General features: G+C 42.9%; 1 protein-coding gene across 2 annotated transcripts; it reads right to left on the bottom strand.

The window, feature by feature from the left end:
• Positions 1-147: 147 nt before the first annotated feature.
• On the bottom strand, positions 148-19611 carry ppfibp1b (PPFIA binding protein 1b). 2 transcript variants are annotated; one of them, XM_080504243.1, is made up of 27 exons: positions 19454-19611; positions 13367-13448; positions 12563-12768; positions 11571-11660; positions 11264-11377; positions 10959-11090; positions 10260-10352; positions 8847-8964; positions 8703-8747; positions 7419-7480; positions 7243-7327; positions 6798-6880; positions 6239-6336; positions 5356-5413; positions 5068-5242; positions 4627-4659; positions 3757-3898; positions 3502-3633; positions 3205-3355; positions 2969-3080; positions 2751-2839; positions 2325-2447; positions 2118-2243; positions 1829-2017; positions 1396-1554; positions 1233-1313; positions 148-1141 (listed from the first exon to the last, which is right to left on the bottom strand). In XM_080504243.1, the coding sequence occupies exons 2-27, from the start codon at positions 13428-13430 to the stop codon at positions 1058-1060; spliced, it is 2844 nt and encodes a 947-aa protein (XP_080360369.1). In that variant the 5' UTR covers positions 13431-13448; positions 19454-19611; the 3' UTR covers positions 148-1057. The 2 variants fall into 2 exon arrangements, with proteins under 2 accessions (XP_080360369.1, XP_080360370.1); XM_080504244.1 differs by having other exon boundaries at positions 1233-1298.
• Positions 19612-22421: the final 2810 nt, after the last annotated feature.

Below are 22421 nucleotides of genomic sequence, written 5' to 3'. Positions count from 1 at the left end.
GTTACTTTTCAATGTCTCTGGTTGGTTATTTCACGTTTGGAACATCAGACTATTTTCTAATGTGATTCTGACGTCTCCCAGTGGCTCCCTCAGTTCTTCTATACAAGCGGATGATTCAGTTTACTCAACAACAACAAAATACTCAAATGGTTTAAGTTACTTTATTGATCTTAGTAACTGAGTTGGTACAAAAACATGAAAAGAACCATCTATTTTCTCAGGTATGAATGGGGTGTTGCATTACAACATGGTTTTATGACACAGATCTGAAATATGCTACTATATTTTTCCAAAAATAACATTGTGTTGGGCAACAGGTTTCCATTTCATATCATTGTATGGTAAAAAAAACAAAACAAACTCAAGCTCTTACAGGAATGAGCTGGAGTTGAACACCATGCAATGATATTTTATTAGCTTTTGTATTATGTATAAATATGTGAAAAGTCATGAGTACTACTAAAAACGGTCAAAACAGGATAAAATAAAGAGTGTCGTCTCTTAATTAGCAGGGTTCAGTTGTGTAGAAAACATAGCAGCGGCTGGAATTATTAATTTATACTAACTTTTAAAAAATATATCAAGAAATCCTCTGCGTATTAATTCTGCCAAGTTTTCTATTCCTACCGAGACGCCCGTCCGTTTCTTCCGCTGTCTCCAGTCAGATTTATTATACATATATTAAATCTTTATTCGCACTTTCTGGATGTCACTGATCTGCTGGTTGACACTTCATTCCTGACACAAACAGAAAGGTGAGAGCAAATCCGCGAGCAAGAAGATCTCCAGAAACCAGCTGGTGAGCAAAACAGTGGTGTCGTCCTAAATGTTTCCTCTGACGGCAGTGACAGAGTGACTCGTTTCCGCTGGACTGGAGGAGTCGACGCCGCCGTCTCTCCGAAGCGACGTTTCTTCTTTGAATGCAACACTTAAGAGAGTGAAATGTGGGAGCACTTGTTTGAGGTTCCGTCGGGGACAAGTCTTTGTGCGAGTGGAGAGGGGTTGGCACAAGGGTTTCATTCACAAGCAGGGGACCGGGGGTCTGAAGCCGGCGCTCTCACGCGTTGGAGTCCTCGTCTGTTACGCTGGGGTTCGGTGAAGTCGAAACCTCTTTGAAGAATTCGTCGTCCTTTAGCATGCTCTGGTGAGAGACATGAAAGGAAGAAACGCTCGCTTTATGATCAGTGAAAACAAATGCGTCCGAGTGTGCGGCTCAGTGTTCAAATTCCTACCGTCAGGTTCTGAATGCCTTCAGAGAAAGCGCCGATCTGTCTCACCGTTCCTTCGGAGTCATCCATCTGTGGACGGACGCGCTTCGCGTGAGCAGAGATTTCACCAAAGTCCACCCAGGCAGACAACAACAGGTCACTTGAGAGGGAAGAAGCAAAAGCTTACCTGGTCCAGTCTGTCCAGGTCATCTTCATAGATTTGAAGCTCAAAGCCTTTCTGGAAGCTTCGTCCTTTTGGCATTTCCACATCCATGGGACACACGTACTCCTCATTCTCATCCAGCTTTTTCTTTCTTCCAAAGTTACCGAAGGACAGCTTCTTTGGCTTTTTTTGGTTCCGGGAGAGACACGAGAAAGTTCAAATTCACAACACCAATACTTACACATGCTGCATGTCTTGTTTGGTAACAAGAGACACTGTGAAGTCAGCAGCGTAAAGCTTTTAGTAAATTCAATAGATTCCCCCCCAATTTAGAAAAAATCCCTCAAGAGAGAAAACATTTTCTTTGATATTTGCAACTTTGGGAACCTGAAACCATTTCTTAAGTCGTGGCAATTCTATTTCGAGTCAGGTTCCTCTTCGAGAACCAGTGTATTACCTTGACTTTGGTGGTGGCAGTGAGCAAAGTGTAGTCGGGGTTCTCAAGACACTCCTGCTTGAGCTGCTGGGCCTCTGAGCCGATGAGCAGGTTGAAGTGCGTGGCGAGGTGCCGACGGAGCAGAGTCTTGTTCGGGGGGATGTTCAACAACAAGGCCATGGTCTCCACGTTAAACCGCGGCTCGAGAACCTGCGTGGGAGGTGTACGATGTCCAATTGGCCGACGTTTTAGGAGCAGAAATTTGAGGGGGGCGATTCCCCCGGTAAAGCCGAACAGCAAACGCTCTCACCATCAGGCCTCCGTGCACGCCGCTGCCTCTCAGGTTGGGCGCATATTCAGCGAGATCCACAGACCGCAGCCACTCCATCACCCTGTGGTTGGTCCACTGGGAAATCTCCGCAGGCGAAATGTTGTTCTACGGACACGACGCGCAGAACGTGAGTGAGAGAGGATACTTCCGTACATGCAGAACGGCGCGTGTCAAAAGCGAACGCACCTCGTCCGACGGTCTGCGCCGCAAACAGTTTGGCTCATAGCTGTTGAGTCGGAGGACCTGGATAGCTCTCTTGATGCTCAGGTGATGGAGGACGCTCCCCACCTTCAGGGACAGCAGGTCATCCTTTGGGACAAGGGAGAAACGCGTAGCAGCTGCTCAGAGTGAACCGCATCATTTAAGAACTTCACTTTAAAAGGTAACTGAAAATGAAAAAGCCAATCACTGCTGCAGCAACGAGTCACTGGTGGAACAGACTCTCCATGCATACATTGCCAGCGGCGTCAGTGCCGTCACGGATAACGCGGAGCGTGTGAGCGGGCCGTCTCAAAGTGGAGCTCGTCAGACTTTGTGCGCGGCGACGCTAACGCGAGATGGCGGCGGATTCATCGGGACTCCGTATCCGCAGGGCGTCTTCACAACACTTACCACTGTCATGTAGTGCAGCATGCGACCGTCCACCCTCCCCTCATCAAACTGGGTTTTATACTGAGGCAGCCCGATGTCATCCAGCCACCCTGAGAAGAAGCGCAAAGGCACATGTGAATACAGTAACTGTGATTTGGAACTAAATCTGATGATCGTCGGAAAAAACAAAAAACCAGCAGAGTACTAATACTCCGGCTGGTGTCTGGGCTGCTACTCACTGGTCACCCAGTTGTAGTCGAGCTTTCCCTTGTTGTCCTCCTCCTCTGAGCCGAGGGCCTGCAGGGCCAGCTGCAGCTTCTTCCTGTGCAGCGGCGGTTTGATGCCCAGCTCCTGCGACATGGACGACAAGGGAAGATGAGAGAGCAGCACCGAGGTCCTCCAGGTGAACCACGGAGGCACGGCGATACACCCGCCCGTCTGTTGGCGAGATTAAATGCTTCCGCTTCCTTCTCACCCGCTCCAGGTCCTGCTGCGAGGCATGCAGCAGCGTCTGTCCAGAAGACACCCACACCCGGGCCATGTTCACATAGAGACCAAGACCCTGCTCCTGCAGCCAGCCGCAAACCTGATCCTTTGACCAGCGAGCGAATGGAGCATCCACATCGCTACGAGAACAAATTAAAAATGGATATAGGAGAAGCAGCTTCCACAAAGGGGACTTTGTCGAAAAGTTTTCATTATCTTCAGTTTAATTGCGCGACCGTGAACCACATCCCGGCCGTCGTTAATTCCGCTCAATGCACAGACTCACTTGTTGGCTCGTTGGAGATCACGGGACCAACCCAATCTGGGTCCTGCGGTGGCACGCACTCCTCCACGCTTGAACTCGCCCTCTGGCACATTGTCATCCAGGTTGAATGTTGTAGATTGGCTCCTTTTGAGCCTAAAATGCAGGACTTTGCTCAATAAAACATTTCAGCGCCATCATAGTAACTTAACTCAATGCAGAAAAAAAAAAAAAAGAAAAATGAGAGAGTCAAATATCCCCATGTTATTTTCTACTCACTTCCCAAAAAGTTTCTTTATCCCTTTGGATTTCTTCTTGCTCTCTGGAGTGGTGGGGAGTGTGTGAGTGCTGTCGCTGTTCGCCGACCTCTGCGGCATCCCGGCCAAATCCAGATGGTCAGTGCCCTGTCCCTCAGTTTCAGCTGTTTCAAAGGAAATGCCCACAAGAATCATCGTCAACATCATGAGCGCCAGTGTGGGAGACGAGCGGCGATCGCCGGAGACGGAGCCGCTGCGGAGGCCCGGGAAACAATGAGACAGACACATGATGACTCTTGAGACCAGAGACGGAGCGAGAGGTCATGGCAGTGGGATTTAAAAGCAATATGATCGCCAGTACGCATGCAAGCAGACGCGTCGACATCCGACTCGACTGGAATAAAAAAAAAAAAAAAAAATAGGATCACCTGAACAGTTGTCTTGTTTCAGACATTTAGTAAGACGCATTCAAAATCCCAAACACGTGAATATATATTCTTTATCCAACAACTGCGCGTCGTCAACACAGACTTGTGTTTGTGGAAATGCTCTGATACACATTTTTTTTTAAAAATGGAAGCAAATACATGCAGGGAATCGGGCAACACACATACACACACACAACGCAGCACAAGCAGCAGTCGCAGAATAAATGTTGGACAGACAACATTTCTGGAATGAAGAGAAGTTATGAGGATGTGACTGTTTAAAAGAAAAAAAAATGGAGCTACTGAAATCTACTAAGAAAAACAAGATGTCAGCTGGATGGATGCGATTAGAGAGGGAAGGCTGGATGGGGGGGGGGGGGGGGGGGGGGGGATAGGACATCTTTGGCAGTTCTCGTTGCCTCTCTGGAGAACTACGGCGACGCCATTCGTGGTCTATACTGTACCTAGCATAGGCGCACTTGCACTCCTGCTGCGGTCTTCATGTGTTACAAAGCACACGACACACGACAGGATCCAACAAAGAGAGAACAAGACAAGAGGGCAGAACATCATGATTGAAATAAGAGCAAGAATCTGGAGGTGGACCTCAAGACATACACGTGAAATGTGAGGAGAAAAAAAAAAAAAAAAAAAAGACACCAGACGAACAGCGTTCGGCAGCACGGAGACACACTCCCAGAGTTAAATGGGAACCACAGTCTTGTGTGGGCTGCAAATTATGGTGTCGGTCCATATAGTGGAGTCCTTGGGTGTGGCTTTTGGGAAAATGAAGACTTTAAAAAGGGTAAAAAGTAAAACCGACAAGGAAATCTCAAATCTTGTCAGCAGTCTGCTCGACGTCACAGAATGTTAGCGTCAATTCAACCATGCTGCGCCGCTCTTACCGAGGTTGGGGGTCCCGGACGGCTTCTTGCCCCCGCGGATTTTGAAAAAGCCCTTGCCGAAAGATGAGCGAGCCTTTCTTGAGCCGAAGGCGTCGTCCTCGGAGGTGGCGGGCAGGGTAGCAGAGGGGTTCTTGGGAGGCTTTTCACTGAGGTGGCTGATCTCTTCACTGGCGCTCTGCATCACAACATTTACATTTACACACTGTATTGATGGAATGGGCCTTACTGAGAACGAATGGAGGCTTACATTCCTCTACAAAACCTCTGTGTTACTTTTTCTTCCGTTACCTTCTCATTATTGCTCCCATCCAGATGTGCGTGATTCCCGGCCTTGGTGCCGTCTTGGCTAACGAAATGACAAGTCAAAAGAGTGAATACTCTCACTGCAGCTGTGCAGCTGAAACACGAACGCTGATCTACGTCAGTCCAACGAGTCAATACAGAATGTGATCAATCCAGGGCTGCAGCATATAGATAAAACATTTATCTATGTTGTCAAAGCACCCATGTTTTTGTAGGTGTGAATTCTCATATAGAGGACAGCGACGCATTATCTTAATAATCTATGATCAATTACTAGTTCTATTATTACGAAGTCTGCATTCTAAATCAAACATGTTTGGATGTATATTTGTTTAATACGTAAATAAAGTCATTCAGCATCAAGAGCTTAGAAGGAATATGATCAATATTTAGCATTTTGAGAACAAAATTCAAACTGAAATACATTTGTTTGGATAGTTTTGTTTTTTTTACGCAACAAAAGCAGTGTTACTGACATGTGTTTATTTGTGCAGAGCAAATCTTAGGTGCACGTGGTGTTGTGCCACATGCTTGACTTCAAAATCTCATTGTTCTCCGTCTCTCGCATAGTTTCCTGTCACACTCCTGGAAAATGCATACGATGGAATCTTTTTCTTCACATGAGCCACGGCAGCATTGTTCCCTTATATTGACGATGCTTATATAGCTATGCAGGACTGAACAGTCAATCAATAGAAATTCTGTGTTCACCATCAACATTTCAGTTTTTATAATGATAAAAATGCAATTATATACCATATTCAGATTTTTAGTATGATTTTTTTCCCCCCAATTAAACCCCCCCCCCAAAAAACAAAACGCATCAACATGAAAAGTGTGAGTGTGATTCAGCCAATCAATATTTTACCTTTCAGAATCTGCTGCTCCAGACTCCGATATTCGTTCAGGATCAGAAGGACTTGGTGACGGAGGAGTCTCGTCGCTCAGTCCATTGAGACTCTCCAGCTGACCAGAAGAGATCGGGATGAGAATGAAAAGCAGAAGGACTTCAAACTTTTAACTGAGACGCTGTTGTTTGGACGTTGTGAGCGGTCTGGACGTGTGCTTGGGAGAACTGACAGAACATGTTATTCTATTAATTGGCTGTCAAGTCCTTCTGGATTCATTTTAGACGTGTGAAATTAGAGCGAGGTATTGGCGAGAGTGATTACTTCACTGGGCATTTTCAGGTTTAATGAGACGTGAAGTTGCTTGAGGGAGGGAAGAAAATGCTAAAATCTAAAGTACAGCCAAAGTCGTTTTCAGCCTTTGATTATGAAATATTTATATGAAGGACAACAAAAACAACAAAAACTGTTGTAACTGTCTCATTTTATATTCGGTTAAGACTTCACTTACAATTGCTTAAACCATTTTGCGAGAAAGATTTAGTTTACTGTTTCAACAATCGATGATTCTATACAAACCTCATCTGGGCTCTTTCTTTTTAGATGCTCAACATCTGTAACGTCCTGCTTTTCCAACTCTGCAACATCCTGCTTTTCCAACTCTGCGGACACGGCAATAGGGAGATGGGAATGCTGTGAATCCATCACTGGGACTGTCAACATTCTCATTTTCTTTGGTTTTTATCTTAAGTTGACAACAAACGAGAAGTCAAAACATGAAATATGGTATCTAAAACTCAAAGTGAGACTAATGGCTCTATACACTGATTTTATAGATGTAAAAGAATAAAATTAATAGAATTTGTTAAAGGAAGACACTTTTTTTTTTTTTTACTAATTAAGAAAAGAAAATATTTAAAGTGGAGAGAGAGAGAGATTTGTAAATATGTTCAAAAACATTTGTGTTTGAACAACTTCAGTACCTCTTCATTTGTGACACGATTAATATTTCTCATGTACCGACCTTTCTTTCCCTGCACCGACATCACCATGTCTTGAACTTTCTTGTACCGCAGAAGTGACTGCTTCAGTTCCTCAATTTTACGATCCTACGAAAGGAAAAAGAGAAGTGAAATGCGAAACAAATCCAATTTCGGATTGACTCAGGGATTGAATGCGAAGGGAATTCCAGGAACGCACCTTTTCATCATTTGCTGCCATCAGCGACTCAACGGCCTTTTTCATTCTCTGCACTTCCACATCTAAATGAGGAAAAAAACGACGCGTTCAGAAACACGCGTACATTGTTGAAGGAACTACACCAGAACACTTGAGCACGAGCGCACAGGCGTGAACTGTAGATGGAGCAAACTCAGGCGTTACAAGTTACAGCGACACCGTCATTTAATTTAAAAAAAAGCAAAAACAAAACTGAGAAACAGTGGTCCTGAGTAAGCAGCCAATTCACGTTCGACTTTGTAGAACATTTTTACTTTTCAGAACCAACACTGTCACAAAAGCTCAGTCGGTTATTGATATTGACAATTTCGTCTGGATGCTTCTATTCATCCGTACTCATTCATAATTAAATAAAAAGTATTTCAATTTGGAGATTAAGTCATTGTAATTGATTGTACATATTGAATGTTTTATAGTCTAACTCAAGTGAAATTGGACTGTTTGGAGGATCGTGCATTTCTAGATATGACTTTCTGGGGACACAATAAATAATAATAAAAAAAAAATCCTTGAAGTGAGGAAGAGGAATATGATTTGGATCGACCGATTATATGACAATCAGCAGCATAGGGGAATTTTATTTCAGAGTTGATCGAAATACTTTATATGAAAACATCCGGGTTGGCTGCCTGACAGCACATCAGGATCAGCACATGCGCAACGATCCTGTTGTCAGCGTGCGTGCTGTTGATGAAAAGTAAAATTGTTCTACACAAGTGCGCAAGTATGAAAACAACATTTTGAACAGAGTTGCCGTCAGACAACAGTGAACAAGACAACAGGTCTGGTTAGCGGGAAACACAGTGGGCAGACAGTTTAGAGGACGTTGAGGAGAGACAACGGGGAGAACAGGAGGTGATTATTGTTGGAGGACATGAGTCAGAAAGATGAGTGAGCAGCCTGAATGGTTATAACAAACAGTCCATTCCTCATTCTTGCCAAAAAAAAAAAAGAAAAAACACAAAGCAAACAAATCTTGTTGCTAGTTTAGGCTGGACAATCAAAAACACGGTGATGGGTGAAGACTGCGGTGACATTTTGCGATCAAACAAACACTTGGAAATGAAAAGTTTGAACGGGTTTGACTTCGACGTGGTGCTCTTGGGGGCCGGGTGCTTGCGCTCCCAACGGGTTATCAAATGAACAAGCAAAGTTCAGATGGCTCATGCCCATTCATGCAAACGGGAGTTGGAATGGGTGCAGTCATTAAGTGCAGCATGAACACAAACATCAAACCCCCCTTACGTTTTTCTTTCAGCCTCTTTCTAAGAGTTTCGTCTGGATGAGAAACTGAACGGGACAGAACATCAAAAACAATAACCGGGTTGTGGGACATTAAGTCATATATTCAAGTCGCGGAGAGACTCGCCGCCGTTCGCTCCCCCCCACCTCGATCCGCGGGTTCAGCGCTGCCGGGGGCGACGGCTTTAAAGCCCGTTTCATCCTGCACTCTTCTCATCTCGCCGTCTTTGCCCTCCAGCTGCCTCCTCACCATGGCTAACTCCTCCTGTGGGATAGAGGACAACATGGAGAAGATTTCCTTCGTGCAGACGCCAACCCCCGCCCACCTCCCCACACACACTACAAACAAACCACAACAAAGGTTCAAAGACGCTTAACGCGGCGTAAAGGCACGCAGGTCACACCTGCTCGGTGGGTAAATGCGTGTGAGGTGAGGCGGGGGGGGGTGAACACTGACGACTGGGAGGGCTGAGGTCATAACAAAGATACAAGCCATCATAAAACCCATCACGTCTAAAAGACCCCCAAAACAAGAATTTAAGGAGAGACACAGTGAGGTGCAAAGTGGTTCAAGACAAAAAAAAAAAAGAATGAAAAGAAAACGGCAGGGGGAAAAGGAAATCAGTAGGACAAGTGCAAAGAAGGGAAGGGACGGAAAAAAAGCGGCGGTTTGCCAACTCTACACAAAACACCCAAAATTAAAGCATACCTGTGGTTTAAAAAAAAAAAAAAAAAAACGAGAGTGTTTGCTAAAAGTGGTACTTTGTAGATGCAGGCTCGAGGAAGTGGTATTTCTGACGACACTTGACTATCTACACTCACACACTGAATTACATGGATTAGCAAATCAAGTCAGTCCAATGTTTGCAAAAATGACATCATTTTGTTAAAAGTGATGAAAAAAAAGCCTGCAGCAATCCAGAGCGGTGTTTTTTTTTTCTCAAAAAAAAAAAAAAAAAGAAAAGAAAAGGGACCAAAGGGAGAGGTCAAAAAAACCCATAATCATACAGCAGGCACGACAATCATCCTGAGAAAAAGCAAACCTTCAGAGCCTGGAGTTCGTGCTCTATCCTCTGTTTCTCATATTGCAACTGGCCCATTTTGATTTTCAGGCTAGAAAGCTTGGCCATTAGCGACTACCGGCAGAGAGAAGCACCGAGGAAAGAGGGGAAATAGAGATGCAAGAAGATGTGACGTTATAAGAAGTCAAGAGGTGAAATATCCAAAGTGAAACAAAGATATTTTAGGGGTTTAAAGTACAAGTACATCACGTAAGCGGAGCAGTAAGTCAGACACTAGTGCAGTTTTTTAACTCAGCGAGCAGCACCTGAAAAAATACTTGGGTTTTTCACTCAGTATTTTTTTTTTTGGGGGGGGGGTTACTTGCATGTTAATTTCAAAATTGAATATGATAATAAATATATAAATAACTAAAGCTCTAACACAAATCCAATTTATGACACAAATGTTCTGACATTTAAAACCAGAAGGAAAGTTTCTGTACAAAAAAAAATCTAACTTTGTTAAAAGACATACAAAAAGAGCTTTTCAACAACACACCTTGGTGGATTTAAGTTTCTTTTCGTACTGTAGTTTCTCGGCCTCCAGGTCTGTCAGTCTGTACCGCAGTTCGTTAATTTCGAGAATCAAGTCCTGTAGGAAAAAACAAGTGCATGTCGCAGTGATGAAGGAAAGTACTGAGGAAATCAAACTTTTCCTCAGTCGGCTGTGAACCTCTTTATAGCAGAAATTGGTGCAGAGTGAAACGATGACGCATTTCTTTACAGTCAGTTTCCTAGAGCGTGTTTTGTAGAAGCGGCTTTGATACGAGGGGAGGAAGCTGCTTGTAGAGACGCGGTGATTTATGTGCTGTGAGGCGAACACGGACAGCAGCTTTTTGTTCCACTGGGGTGGAAGAGACGGCCGCGCAGCTACAACAATAACGTGACAGGGTTTGAAAGCTATCCAGGCATTATGCTGCACGGCTCCTCTGGGGACAGATCAACCCCCTATTATTTGTGACTTCGCTCTGACCTCTTCGTTTTTAAAGAGCCTGTGACCAGAAGGAATACAACCAAAGAGGAAAAAAAAGTCACTCTGTACACAGTTGCTTTCAGACGGATAATAAAAATATAAGAATAAAGCCTTGTGGAACACAGGTGTGTGTGTGTGTGTGTGCGTGTGGATTGTTACAAAAACAAAAAAACAAAAAAACCGAGAGACAAAAAGGAGTACTGTTCTCCCAATTAGTTCACATACCTCACTGTCCCTAAATCTGTCATCAAAGTGCAGCCTGTCCTTCTCCAAGGAGTTGAGCTTCAGCTTCAGGTTCGACACTTCAGACATCAGTTCAACCTTCTGGTTCTCCAGTGCACTCCTGCACAGGAGCTCCTGCAATAACCAATGAAAACCAGGGGAAAAAAAAAAATTTGTTGTGGCTGTGTTTAAAAGATGTCGACTGTCAAGAGGACGTCGACTCAGATGTTTCAGTGTGAGCTCAGATCCGGCGCCTCCAATACAAACCCTTCACAGCTTAAACATGACAAAACGCGACAGTGACGCACCTGTTGCAGCATCTCCTCGGTGGCGTTGAGTTTCTCCCTGTGCTCGTCCAAGCACAAGTCCAGGTCTCGAATCTTTTCCCCTTGAGCTTCCACCTGGTCTGTCAGCACACTCACCTGCATGGAGCAGACATGTTTTAAAAGACACCCTCTTGTCTGATTTACCAGGCAGGGCGACAGTCGATGAGAAATACCAAAGATAATGTTGTGATCAGAGATTCAATAGAAATCTTATAAATCACATTTTTAACCGTAATCACACAGCCTCAGGCATTAGTTGTTATTAAAGTAGATTTTGCTGCACGTGTACCTGTAGCACCAACGACTCCTTATCGCTCTCGAGTCGGGAAAGCCGTTCCTGGTAGTGATCCCCTCCACTCAGAGAAATGTGCCCATTGGTCTTCATGGAGCAAAAGAATATACCAGTCAGACAACTAGGAATAGAAAACTGCAAGCAGAGCGTTTCAAGAGCAGAACAGAACAGACAAATTAACCAATTAAGCTGATATATATATATATATATATATATTTTTTTTTTTTTAATTCTGAAGTTTCTGTGTCCGATGGTCTCAGATGACATTCCTGACACCATGGTGCGACAGGCTGCAGAGCTTTTACTCCGAGCAAACAAAACCCTACATGGATGAACAGTCTGCTCACATTTGGCGCGTTGTAAACGGGAGTGAGTTACTGCACCGCACAAAAACTCCGTCTGGCAGGCCGCCCATCGCTCTCAGAAACACCGCGCCGCTTCCCGAGAAGCCAGCAGGTCTCTTCACTGCACAGCGACTGACGAAGACAGTCCCATCTTGCATTTCCAGAAGGCTCAGCAGAAACAGGACGGTCGTGTTTTCGCTGAGCAAACAATTCAGCTGTGTACCTGAACAGCGGATTGTTTGCTCGTACTGTCCCGCATTCATTGAGGTCTAATGTGGCACTCGGGGCAAACATTCAGATTCAAACCAGTGGCAGTATTTTGTGGCCAATTTATACGGGACATCCCGACAACACAGCTGGGCATCATTTCGAAAAGCAAACATGAACGTAACCTGAAACTTTCCTGCAGTGATACAGCTGGAACTTCCATCTCCGTTTAGATGCCAGGACAACGCAGTGACGCGACATTACCTGTGAAAGTGATCTCCCTGATTCTGACGGCGATTGAAAAGAGAAATCTGTGCGCGCTTATAAACCTGAATACCCGAGTCACATTTGTACAATGAAAAATAGAAACGCTATTTTCGAGAGACAGTGTGTGTTTCTCTCTTTTTTTTTGGGGGGGGGGGGGGGGGATTCTCGCACCATGTGACTGTGGAGCCACTCCACCAGGCTGTCGGCGGTGGAGTCGGGGATCTGACAGCGGAGACTCTCCCTCTCCTCCGTGTCCATCAACTCCAGGACGCCCCTCAGGTCTTCCAGAAGGTGAAGTGCTCGCAAACTGCCCATGAAAGGAGACGTGGGCGACTGGCAGTCGAACAAACCGTTGGAGTAGTCCAGAGCCTTAGAGCCTGGAGCGAAGAAGCACAAAGGAGGGGGAGAATGAAATAGTAGATGGGACTTGCAGTCCAAAGACAGACACAGATGTGGCATCTGTTGTAATTATTTTGACAGGTTTTTTATATCACGTTCAAGAGGTGATCTTAGGAGCACAAAGAGACATTTTGTCACTCGTGTTTATAGTAGTAATGTGTCAGTGACTGGATTGACCTGCTATTACTAGCTGAAATAAAAAGTATAAAACTCCTGTATGTGGAGATTTCAAACTGAACATTCACACACAACAGAATATTATCTTGCTCATTGTCGCAGCCACTGGGAAACTGGTGAATTTGGCTTGGAGCTATAACAGGCTCAATCGAACACACAATAAATGCTACAATATCTCTGACAAACATCACATGACAACAACCTCAAATGTCAAGTCGGCAACAAATCAAGGAAAGGGACCATTAAAGTCTTATCAGTGTTGACTCAACCAGAGAGAGCGGCACAAGGAGACTTTGGAGCGCTCTGCTTAAACACAGATAACAATATAAAACCTCAACACGAGTCCCATTGTGCACTGGGAAAGAAAGATCAAACGTTGAGGCTGCCAGATACCTTTACCTGCGATTATGCCGTCCATCTGCTCCAGGGCCGCCGCCAACATGTCGCTGGCATCAGACATCATCTTCAGACACCGATGAACCTTTAAAAAGCAATAAAAAGAGTGGAATACATCAGTATCTTCACCTCTACCAGATTCAATCATGTCAAAAAAAAAATAATGTTTTTGCCACAATTGAAAACCATAACAATGTGCAAGGATTAATAATCCAGACATCATTCAGGTGTAAAACTCCAAGGGAGCAGATTATTCTGAAAGGGGACTTTAAAAAAACAAACAAAAAAACAAACGCTAGCTTTTTCCTATGAACCAACCAAAAGTACAAGCGTGGTGGAATTTACAGCAACCAATGGATGAAGCTCATAAAATCTTCATTTAATCACTGAAGAAGAAACAAGCCATTCCTTCTCTTGCTTTGGGTAACGAGACGTGAAGGTTTTGTTTTTTGTTTATTTTTGCGTGTGAAATGATAAAAACCAGCATAGACGTTACAGAGGAATTTGACACACGAGCACAGTAACAATGGCAAGAAGTATCTCATGACAAAAAGTGTTCCAACCCAGAAATTAAGCTGTAACAGTAGCACATCCTCTGAATGCTAAAACAGGACTGTGGCTGGTGAAATACTATGTTTGTGAGAAACTGAGCTAAACAGCATTCAAACAGTTGAATGACAATCCAATTTTTTTTTTTTAAAGCATTTGTGGCAGCTTGAAAAACAATGACTCCATAAACAACTTAAACAAAACAAAAAAACCCAACATGTATATAAGCTTTGTTTGGTTGCTCTATTTTAGACTTTACATTGGAGCGTCCTTTATGTAAATTTCGTCATGAGTAAAACTGATGAATAATGTATTTCAGAAGACCAATCAGGCTATTTAGCTAAATTAATGGCACACGCAATGTCGGGGCAAATAGGACACAGGAGACTTTGTCTAGAGCCGAGTGAAGAAACATTTAAGTGTCCCGGACTGGACATCTGGCCCAAATAGCACAGCCGGCTCTTTATCTCTGACTGTTTGCTCAAAACACAGTGCGGCATATTCTCATGCATGCTAAAACATGCTTTCAGAAACACTCATCTATCCCCCACCTCCTCCTCCTCCACCTCCCGTCAGCCGCCTCGGTTCCTGGGAGTGGCCAACACTGGGACGGAGCTTTTATTTTCAAACTTTATGGAAGCCACCCACAGACCACGCACTAGTTATTTGAACATTACTGTGGTCACAATTTCCATTATGTGCCAAATAGGCATGTCCTAAAACATACACTCCCCCCACCTCACATTAAACAACAGGCCGAGACCGGTTCCCTTGCCATCACTCAGCTTGATAGTAAAACATCGCATTGGTCGGTCTGCAACATTAAAGCTCTCGATGTCATTAACAGCTTTTTCCTCTGCAGCGCTGGTTTGTCCCACTTTTTGCAGGGAGGGACAGATTAGAGAGAAGAAAAAAAAAAAGTCATAGCAAAGAGCTGACTTTGAACACTTGTGTTCAAAAAGACAGGCCGAAACAAAGCGTTCCAGTGATATTGCCTTTTAATTTAGTTGATTTATTTCATTCATCGCCTTCACGGAACACTTAAAAGACCAGGTCCCCCCCAAAAAAACCAAGACCTGACAATGTTCTTTCAGACAATCAATAAAATATTTCCGGCGTCAAGGTGAGTTGGCCTCAGAAACAAAAGAGACCGGCTGGATGTGATCAGCGGACACCCGACCGAGACGGTGTGCGATTACGTCAAGTCGCGCGGCGACAATATGATTTGCAAAAACGCAAACACCGAAGTTGATCGTATTCAATTTCTTTGCGCTTCGAGACTTGTTCTTCTAAATTATAGTGCGCTTTCTCCTGCTGTTAACATGCAGTTGAAGTTCCTCAGGTCGAACCCTTTGGGAGGCATCAAGAAGAACAAAGTATGGGAGGTAGCAAGACGTGGAGCATGAATGCAACCATGGCGAGAGCAAAACCAGCAAGTGGGAAAGTGTGCCTGTGTGTAATAAGCTGAGAACAGTGGGGATTGACAATCATATATCACGGGAACATTTGAGACGTTTCGGCAATGTTGCGCTGTTGACCTCATGCTCAGCCATGTGCACGTCTTTGTGCTGGCTTGGATTTAAAATGTCAACAGCAGCTATTTAACTCCATGTGTCTTTATTGTCCTTATCTTAGAAAATAGAATGAATGACGTCATAAAAAGTAGATTATGATGAGAGCTATTGGACCAATAAAGAGAAAGAAAAAGAACAGAAAGACAAAATTTTGAGATAAATGTGACTAAATCAAAGTATCAACAATCACTGAAGACCACCAATATAGCAACAAGTCGATTCAACAAGTATCTTTCGTTAGAGACCGGTCCGCACGAGAGGAGCGTTAAGAGCACCGTCAGATGGCGGATCGTGAGGAGTCTCACTGGAATGAGGGCCTGTAGGGCATCCCCTACAAAAATCCAGAGTCAGCCTTTCCTCTCACAGCTGAAAGGCAAATATGGGTAAGGATAACACATGGCTTTCAGCAAACACACTTCAAACACACCAGGCCAAGACCAGACATGCTGCACTGCAACCTGCTGCCCATGTGTCGGTGCATCTAGAGAGCTTTGTCCTGGATCCCAGGTGGACGAGAGGCTCAAATCACAAGGAAGAGCGCTCCGTCCTCTGGTCCCCCGAAGCCTCTACGCTACACTGGTCATATGCAAACACGAGAGTTGATTAGCAGCAAGATAAGATGCCTCTACATTTGGTGTTTTTATACAAAACAAAGCCTGAAGCCCAAAACGTCCTTCAGGTGTACAACAAACAATAGAAATCACATTTCAAAGAATTCACCTTTCCATGTCTTGTTATGACTGATGAGGTAGGTACCCTCGGAAGTCCGAGCTGCAGCATTCTTTTAGTTTTGATCAATTGATAGAACCGAGGAGGAACATGCCTGTACCTTCGTCCACCACTAAAGCATAAATTCCATCCGCGCGATCCTGCCATCAAAGGAGACGTCTCAAAAAAATCCCAACAAGCAAAACAAAGTCTCACTGTCTGCTTTTCTATAAGAACCACTTCCACCAACCGTAAGACACACAGGCCTTTTGTTCAACATCGGGGTGGGTTTGACTGAGAGGCATAAGAAAACAAAGAGAGAGAGAGAGAGAGAGAGAGAGAGAGAAAAGAAACTGCCTTGCAATGCTACAATACACATGGCGCACAACAACAACAACACCTGCTTGCATATTCGTTTCAAAAAACCCCAACCACAAGTAAAAGAAACCCACTGAGAAAGGCGTCTCGCCCCTCGGTGACAACGGCCATATAATCCTCAGAGACATGCAGAGAATAATGAATACAAGAGGGAGAGTGGACCACTATAATTGCTTTTCAAATTCTTCAGCTCCGTTCCCTTTAGGCAAAGAAAGCCGTCACAACGGATCCTCACTGGACAGTATACAGAGAGCTGAAGTATTCCTGAAGAAAGACCAACAAGAAAAAGAGGCTGTCCTGTAATCTGTGAGTCCTAAATGCCAACTGTGCTTGTGCACAGGCAATAAAAAAAAAAAAAACAGAGACCTAAAGGTAAATTTGGAAGGGAGACAGAGTTTAGAGACACAATGCAGCTGACTCCAGCAGCCTATGTTAAGACGAGTCGCAAGGGTGTTTAAAAAAAACAAAACAAAGCAAAAAAAAAAAACTGCCTTGGAGCAGTCTGCTTTGCTTGTTCCTTTTTCTTTTTAAAATACAGGTGACGTGATGATTTCCATAGATATGACTGGGTAAATCCAAGTCTCTCCACATAATGACACTTTCTATGTTTTGACTCATTCGCCTTGACTCATTTTTCACCATACACGCAATGTTTCCAGGGGGAAAGTTTCAACCCGGGCTTGTGCACACCTCATCCTCTTTTTACCTCCATCGGAGAATTTAAGAGGGGAAAACCCTTGGAAGAATTCTCGACAATGTATGTCGCCGTTACTTTTAGATCTGCCGACTTCACAGTCCGCTGCTTCGGCCATCGATTAGTAAACATTGCAGGCACAAAAGACGAGGACGATTGCTCGTCTCCAGAGTTGTAGGAAGCGTCAAGAGAAGAATGGTAGTAAACAAATGTGCCCCCAGCGACTGAACGGGTGTAAATATATTTGAGCTACTCCCCGACTCTGCTCTGGAATGACCTGCAGCTATTTCCAACTTCGGCGAGCAGGCGGAATACATCATCACTAATTTTACACCACCATACGCTGTGTTGAAAACAAGATGTGTAAACACCCACGCATGCTGAAAATGGAGATAATGATTTAAAATTTTTTATAAATACTTGAAAGGCAATGATGCACTAAGGATTGCAATGTCAGCAGAACAAACAAAGGTTCGTTTTTTTCTTTTCTTTAAACAAAGTCCTCCCATCGACAAAACAGTTCCCTGCTTTGCACGCGCAGCACACAGAAAGTAATTTATGTTGGACGGCAGCACGCATTCTTTTCATATTGCTCACAAACGCTCAAGTTGTGCTGTAATTTGACTAAGAAGCCTCTTATCAGTGACATCAGTACCAATTCAGAGAAAGAACATTGGATTAAAGAAAAATGAATCCCATAACTTCACCTGCTTTGTTTACGTACTGAATAAATGAGCATTACCAGAATCAGTCAACAAATTCATTGGGTACCTTTTTTTTTTTTTTTGGTGACATTTATCTTTAATAAATGTCTTGTATATTTCTGCTGCAGGGAAGGCAGGAAGAAGCAGAGCCTTGGGGGGGTTTGTCAACAAGATAGAAGAGCCTTAAAGGTGTCAGTGAGAACTGTAGCAGGAATACGATATACGGAGGACATCTGGTATCTGGTTTGGGGGAAATGTAAACTGTTTTGGGAAAGCGTGAGAAATGGGAGACAAAACAAGTTTTAAAGGTCGGGCTGAGGGCAACATAACAACCTTCATTGCTTAAAAAAACTTAGACAGTAAAAAAAAAAAAAGAAAGAAAAGTTGTTTGTCACAGGAGACAAAACAGGTATATTTTGACTGTACATACAAATGCATTCACACACATTCATTAATCTATTTTGTAGCCTTTTTATACTTGTTTTCTTGACAGTATGTCTTAAGTAAGTAATTTCACTCACACTTAAGTCCAATGTGTTACCATGTGAGGTACTACATGCAACCTGCAACCAAGTACAGCTACTTGGCAAAATTAATATTTAAGTTTTTGGAGAAATGTTATATTGTTTTACAGAATCCTTCTCCTTTACATGGACATTAGATCACATAAATAGTTTGCATGTATGTAGGAATGTGATAAGAACGCATGTATTGGGTACAAGCGTATTGAATGAAAAAGCCAGACAAGAGGACAATTAAATGCCGCTAAAAAGTAACTAATACTTTAGTGTTTTACGGAAACATTCCTTTTACATGTAACTGAGTACAATCTCAATGTAAAGGAGTTCAGATTTTCAGTATTACTTCCAGATATCTTGATTTATGATGAGTTCTACTTTCGTTTAATTCCACAGAACAGTCAATACATAGCCACTCAATGTAAATATATCCTCATCAGAAACCTCAGTTAAGTGAACATTCAGTGATCGCATATGAAACATGGTGGAAAGTAAAGAAACGAATGCAACGTCAATGAAGGAAAAAGAGTAGCCTCGGGCACTGGAGACATTAACGACAAGGTCTGGCTGACTGGAGATGTGGCAGAGTCATAAACTAACCTCCGACTCACTTTTCACGTCAGAGGACACACTTCAAGCTGTGTTGATAACTTTATATTTAAGTTACTGAAACTTTTTTTTTTATTACGTAAAAGTACAACGGGTGTGCAGACGTCAATAAACGTAGAGAAACAACCACATAACACTTGATCTACACTTTTTGGTCGGATGCTAATGTAATACACTCGTTATATCTACTTTAAAAAAAGGTAAGTCATCTTTACTTGCACTTTAAACGTTAATGGAACGTGAGTAAAGGCTACAAAAGTGATATAATGTATTAAGAAAAACGTGCACATTCCTTCGAGCGAGCCACTCCAGCGCTTGGTTAAAACAAATCACGGCCACATCATCCGCTAACTTACCGAAACTTCACTCGGAGGAATAAATAGTGATTCCGCAAGTTTGCTTCCTCTGTTAGGGTGTGCCGCTTTTATAAAAAACACCAGAAAACTCCACCAGGCTCGAGTTCTGAACTTCTCCGTGCCCACCAGTACAGTCCTCCGTCTGCCCTCATCGCTAGGCCATCATGTCGGAGTGACACAGCCGCTGGAGAAGGACCCAACGTCACAGCGGGAAAGCCCCGCCCCTCTCCAGCCAGGACGAACCTTGATTGGCCGGGACCGGGACGTCCTGGTGCGTTCCAGGAGACTGGAAAAAAATCGGAGACGGCTGTTTCCCAATTGGGAACAACAGTTCTTAGGTAACGTCAGCATTTCACGACACAGGATTTTTATTACCTAAAAAGCGTCCTTTCTTCACTGTACTTCAATTACCAGTGGATGAATATATTAGATATATAACTGCAATTATAGCTACTTTATAGACCAAATCTACTGATGTGAAAATCAGGTTGGTTTTTTCAACTTTTTTGATGGCATGGGAACGCAGCATAGTCCTCAAACTCAAGACGATGGAAGTGAGCGATAAACACGCACACCGCCATCAAGTGGTGGGAAAGTGTATGTGCATCAATACGCGTTGTTTAAAGAGTCCTGACAAAATAAATATTTAATGCATAATAGAAAATATTATGTTACTTTGAGGAAATGTTATTGAATCATCAAATAGTCGTTGACCTGAACATTATGCAATCTCTATCACATGCACTCCAATTCCATGTTACCTTATGATTTGTCTTGTATACAATTGGTCTTTATATTGATGCACAAAGTCAGCAACATCTGTAATTTCACATTATGTCACAAACAATGATAATAAAGCTATTAAATTAGATCATATACATTATATCATAAGTACATCATATATCAACATTTTAATATTACTGCTGCAATAGATAAAATCACCATTGTTGGATAAGAGAACTCTGAGATGTGCATTAAAGACTTGCGCTTGCAAATGAGCAAATGATTATTTAATTGTGAGTGGCCAAAGTTAATACAAGCTTTATCATGATATAGTGAGTGAAAAAACAGTTGGAATTCACTTGGGATATTCAAAAGAAATAATTTTCATCATTTAGGTTGCGTTTTATTTGAATACTTGCCATTTGTAAGTTCGATCACATGGATTTACTGTTATCTGTCATGAACAGTATTGTCATTAAAAATAATTACAAATGGCTGAAATGAATCGCAGACATACATTGAAGACCAAAGTGTACTCATGCTAGAGAGTTCAGTCCATTTAAGAATAACAGGGAGGGATTGTTTCCCCTCATTTGCAAAAAAAAAAAAAAAATCAATAAATGAGATCTCCAGTTTTATTTTTAATCAGAATTACTTTTAGATACATCGCATTGTAGAGGTTTATCTGGCCTAAAGCATAAATGAGATATTTAAGAGTGTAGCTCATATGAGTAGGACATGAAAACTCTCATTATCATTTTCAAGAATCAGAATATTGGAGATGATCCAAAATACACAAAATTGGCCAAACAACGCTTTAAAAGTATTTATGCAGAAAATCAAGAGCTCTTAGGCAGTAGAGACGATGGTCTGCGGAGCATCGGTGCTCAAAACTTTCTAAATATACAAAATCACTAAGACATCGGTTCGTACTTGAACTTTCCATCCAGCTGTTTTATCATTGTTACCTAATATGATTATCATCACTCGGCAACAGGTCCATTGTGCACCCCGAAAGTGGCGTCCTGCTTCAGGGGCCTCTCTACCCTCACATTCCAGCATCCTTGTGATCCAATCAGAGGGATGTGCACCCCCTATGACCCTCCTCCAAACTGATGATGGCTCCAGACATAACAAGGACAGGCAGCAATTAGAGGAGAAGACAGACCCTGTTGATCTCATTTATACTATTCCTAACTATTATTGGCATATGTACTGGACGCCCTGAAACCTCGTGTTGAGCCGTGTTCATACGGAGGTGTGGTTGGAGGTTTTTTTGGAGAAGGCTGTGGAGAAAAATAATATTGTTTTTCCCCATAGTGTGGATGTACCATTAGTCTCTTAGTCATGAAGCATAACGACCAGCAGTTTTTCCACAGCTGAAACTTCTACAAGCAAGCCGATAACCCTCACGTATTCTCTTAATTAAAGCAACCAGGAAACGTGTATTAATAGGTATTGTTTAAACTTCACGATGTATTATTAAAATGCGTTTATTGATTGCCTGTAAAAGCTTCAAGATAAAAGTCCTGCCTCCATTACTGTCACACACATTATTTATAGTGCTTTGCTCATCCCCGTTATTGCCCAATGTGACATATCTGCTGTGCACTCACCTGACCCACAATAAAAGACGCTCATTCATCAATTCCCTGCAGAGAAAAGCATGTTTAACAACCATTTTGGATACTTATAGGGGGCAGTAGAGTGTGGAGTGGGGGTCTGATTTATAGTAGGACAGAATACATGTTTGACACTGTGAATTAACAGGATTAAGGTCAACCCATCACCAACCTGTAGAGATTAGACCTGCAGCTTGTTTAAACCCTGCCACAATAGTGCTTTGTTAATTAGGCCAAATAATCCAGGACCAGTGTTCGACATTGCGGAAAAACAAAAAACAAAAAAATTAAGCCTGAAAACATTTTCAGCTTAAGTTTATCCTGATTTAAATAACCCGACCACCATGATGCAATGAGAGAAAAAAATAATTGATCAGCATTTGTCTGGGAAAATGACCCATTTTGCATTAGTATACAAATTAGACTTGTTGCATTTACAATATTCAGCAAGTGTACCTCATCTTTTTGTCACTGCATACACAAGGTTGCATCCGGGGTCTTGCTCTCGTGTTCTATTTTTCTTTATGAACACGTTAAATTGCTGAAACCTGCTTATCTGTTTGAATTTGAAGTGAAATAAAAATCCATCGATCAGCTCCTCTCCATCACAAAGAGGATATAAA

The sequence above is a fragment of the Blennius ocellaris genome, assembly GCF_963422515.1.
Source record: "Blennius ocellaris genome assembly, chromosome: 11".
Lineage (NCBI taxonomy): Eukaryota > Metazoa > Chordata > Actinopteri > Blenniiformes > Blenniidae > Blennius > Blennius ocellaris.
This window is presented reverse-complemented; position numbering and strand designations above follow the sequence as displayed.

Coding starts and splice junctions, on each gene's coding strand:
- ppfibp1b (XM_080504243.1), bottom strand. CDS start 13,430: ATGATGTCTGATGCCAGCGACATGTTGGCGGCGGCCCTGGAGCAGATG. Junction 3,899..4,626: donor TGCAAGTGCGCCTATGCTAG/GTACAGTATAGA, acceptor CCTTTGAAACAG/CTGAAACTGAGGGACAGGGC. Junction 3,356..3,501: donor GATCTCCAACGAGCCAACAA/GTGAGTCTGTGC, acceptor TTGTTCTCGTAG/CGATGTGGATGCTCCATTCG.